Below are 1,668 nucleotides of genomic sequence, written 5' to 3' on the forward strand. Positions count from 1 at the left end.
CAAAAATTAGCTCATTCATAAATATTCAGTTTTTTAAGCAGCTCCATTACCTACTCTGTCCCAAATTAACTAACCTCTATTGACTTGCCAAATCTAACCATCAAATTATCATATCCCCATTTCACCTTTTCACAAACAAAGCTTAATTAATCAATAGCATTTTCATCCTAATCTATAAACACTCATTAATACATTCCAAAAATATAAAGTTGGGACACTTAAAATGATTAATCAAGTAGTAAAAATCCTGGATCTTTACCTCAAGCACATCGATGGCGCGATAAGCACCAACCTTGATAAGTTTCCTCGCAATATCCTCCTCAAACATAAGCTCAATGGTATCGCGAAAAACACCCAAATTCTCCACATCAGGCACTTCTATCCTGCACAAACCCCTCGAATTCTTTCGATATTCAGCAATTAAGTCAGCAAAAACACAGCTATTTTTACTAAGTACCTCAGAACTAAGCTCCAATACTAATCCACTCCCATTTTTCCCCTTCAAATTCAACCTCACATCAAAGATCCCTAAACTACAATCATCCCTAACACTACTTTCCTGCTCACACTCAACCGGAGTCGTCACCGGTTTGGGCATCTCAGCCGGGTCAGGTGGGTCAATTGGGGAGACCCGACCCGGTGAGAGTATCCGACGTGGGTCAATTCGGGTGACAATACCGGGTCGGTAAGAGGTATTTTGAGGGGAATTAGGGAAAGAAGAAGAAGATAAAGAATTGGAAGAAGACTTAATGGGTATTTCAGGTTTAAGTAAAGATTGATTCTTCTTGGGATTTTGAACGGGGAATGCAGATGGGTTTTCTGGGCTATGTGGTGGAACTGTGAAGGAGCAACACCAAGCACGGCGGTGGTGTGACGGTGGTTCACGGCGGCGACTGTGGTGGCGCGTGGGGTCGTGCATTGCGATGAGCAACAGTGGATGTGTAACAGAAAAATGTGATTGAAGAGCTAAAGAGACAGTAGAGTATTATGATGCATTTCTTGGGAAATGGGGATTCTCTTTATGTTGTTTGTTCTATATTCTATAGGGTGAAGAGTAGAGAGGAGGATTTTTGAGGGTGGTGGGGTGGAGGGGTTTTGATGCTTTGGTGAAGCTGACAGCAAAAGCAACAGTATACAGATACTGGCAAAGTGAGCTGTGAATTTGATTTCCTTTTTCTTTCTCTTTTTTAATCTTTTCTAATCAAATAGTTTAGGTGTACGTGGCCCGCGCGTTTACCTCACTTTGTTGAATTCAAATATTACATTAAATTAAATATTTGTTTAAATAATAAAGATAAATACAATAATTAAATTCAACATCTTTTGGAGAATTTATTTAGTTAAACTTAACTTTTAGCCAAAAAAATTCTCAAAGCCGATCGATATTCACCTATCATCTGTAAACTGCAACAAAATAATACGAAGAACGTATAATTTTATAGTAGAGATAAATTTGTTAGATAAGAAGAATTATACCTGAATATGTGAATCTTGTTGGTAGGTGGATAGATAAAAAAAGTTAGTTATGAGAAATAGAAATTACTATAATATATTCTACTAGAAAGACACATTGAACGATAAGAACGTAGAATAGAGATAAATTTATTAGATGAGAAGAATATACCTGAATATGTCGTAGGATGATAGATAAAGAAGGTTAGTTATGAG

The 1,668-nt window shown here is 37.2% G+C and overlaps 1 protein-coding gene across 1 annotated transcript; it reads right to left on the reverse strand.

Moving 5' to 3' along the window:
• Positions 1-256: 256 nt before the first annotated feature.
• Positions 257-1,170, reverse strand: LOC124894245 (BTB/POZ domain-containing protein At2g13690-like; the record flags this gene model as incomplete). The annotated part of the gene is given in 1 exon segment (XM_047404974.1): positions 257-1,170. A coding segment is annotated over 1 exon segment (663 nt), but the record flags the coding sequence as incomplete, so codon positions are not given.
• Positions 1,171-1,668: the final 498 nt, after the last annotated feature.

This window comes from Capsicum annuum, unplaced genomic scaffold, assembly GCF_002878395.1.
Source record: "Capsicum annuum cultivar UCD-10X-F1 unplaced genomic scaffold, UCD10Xv1.1 ctg72032, whole genome shotgun sequence".
NCBI lineage: Eukaryota > Viridiplantae > Streptophyta > Magnoliopsida > Solanales > Solanaceae > Capsicum > Capsicum annuum.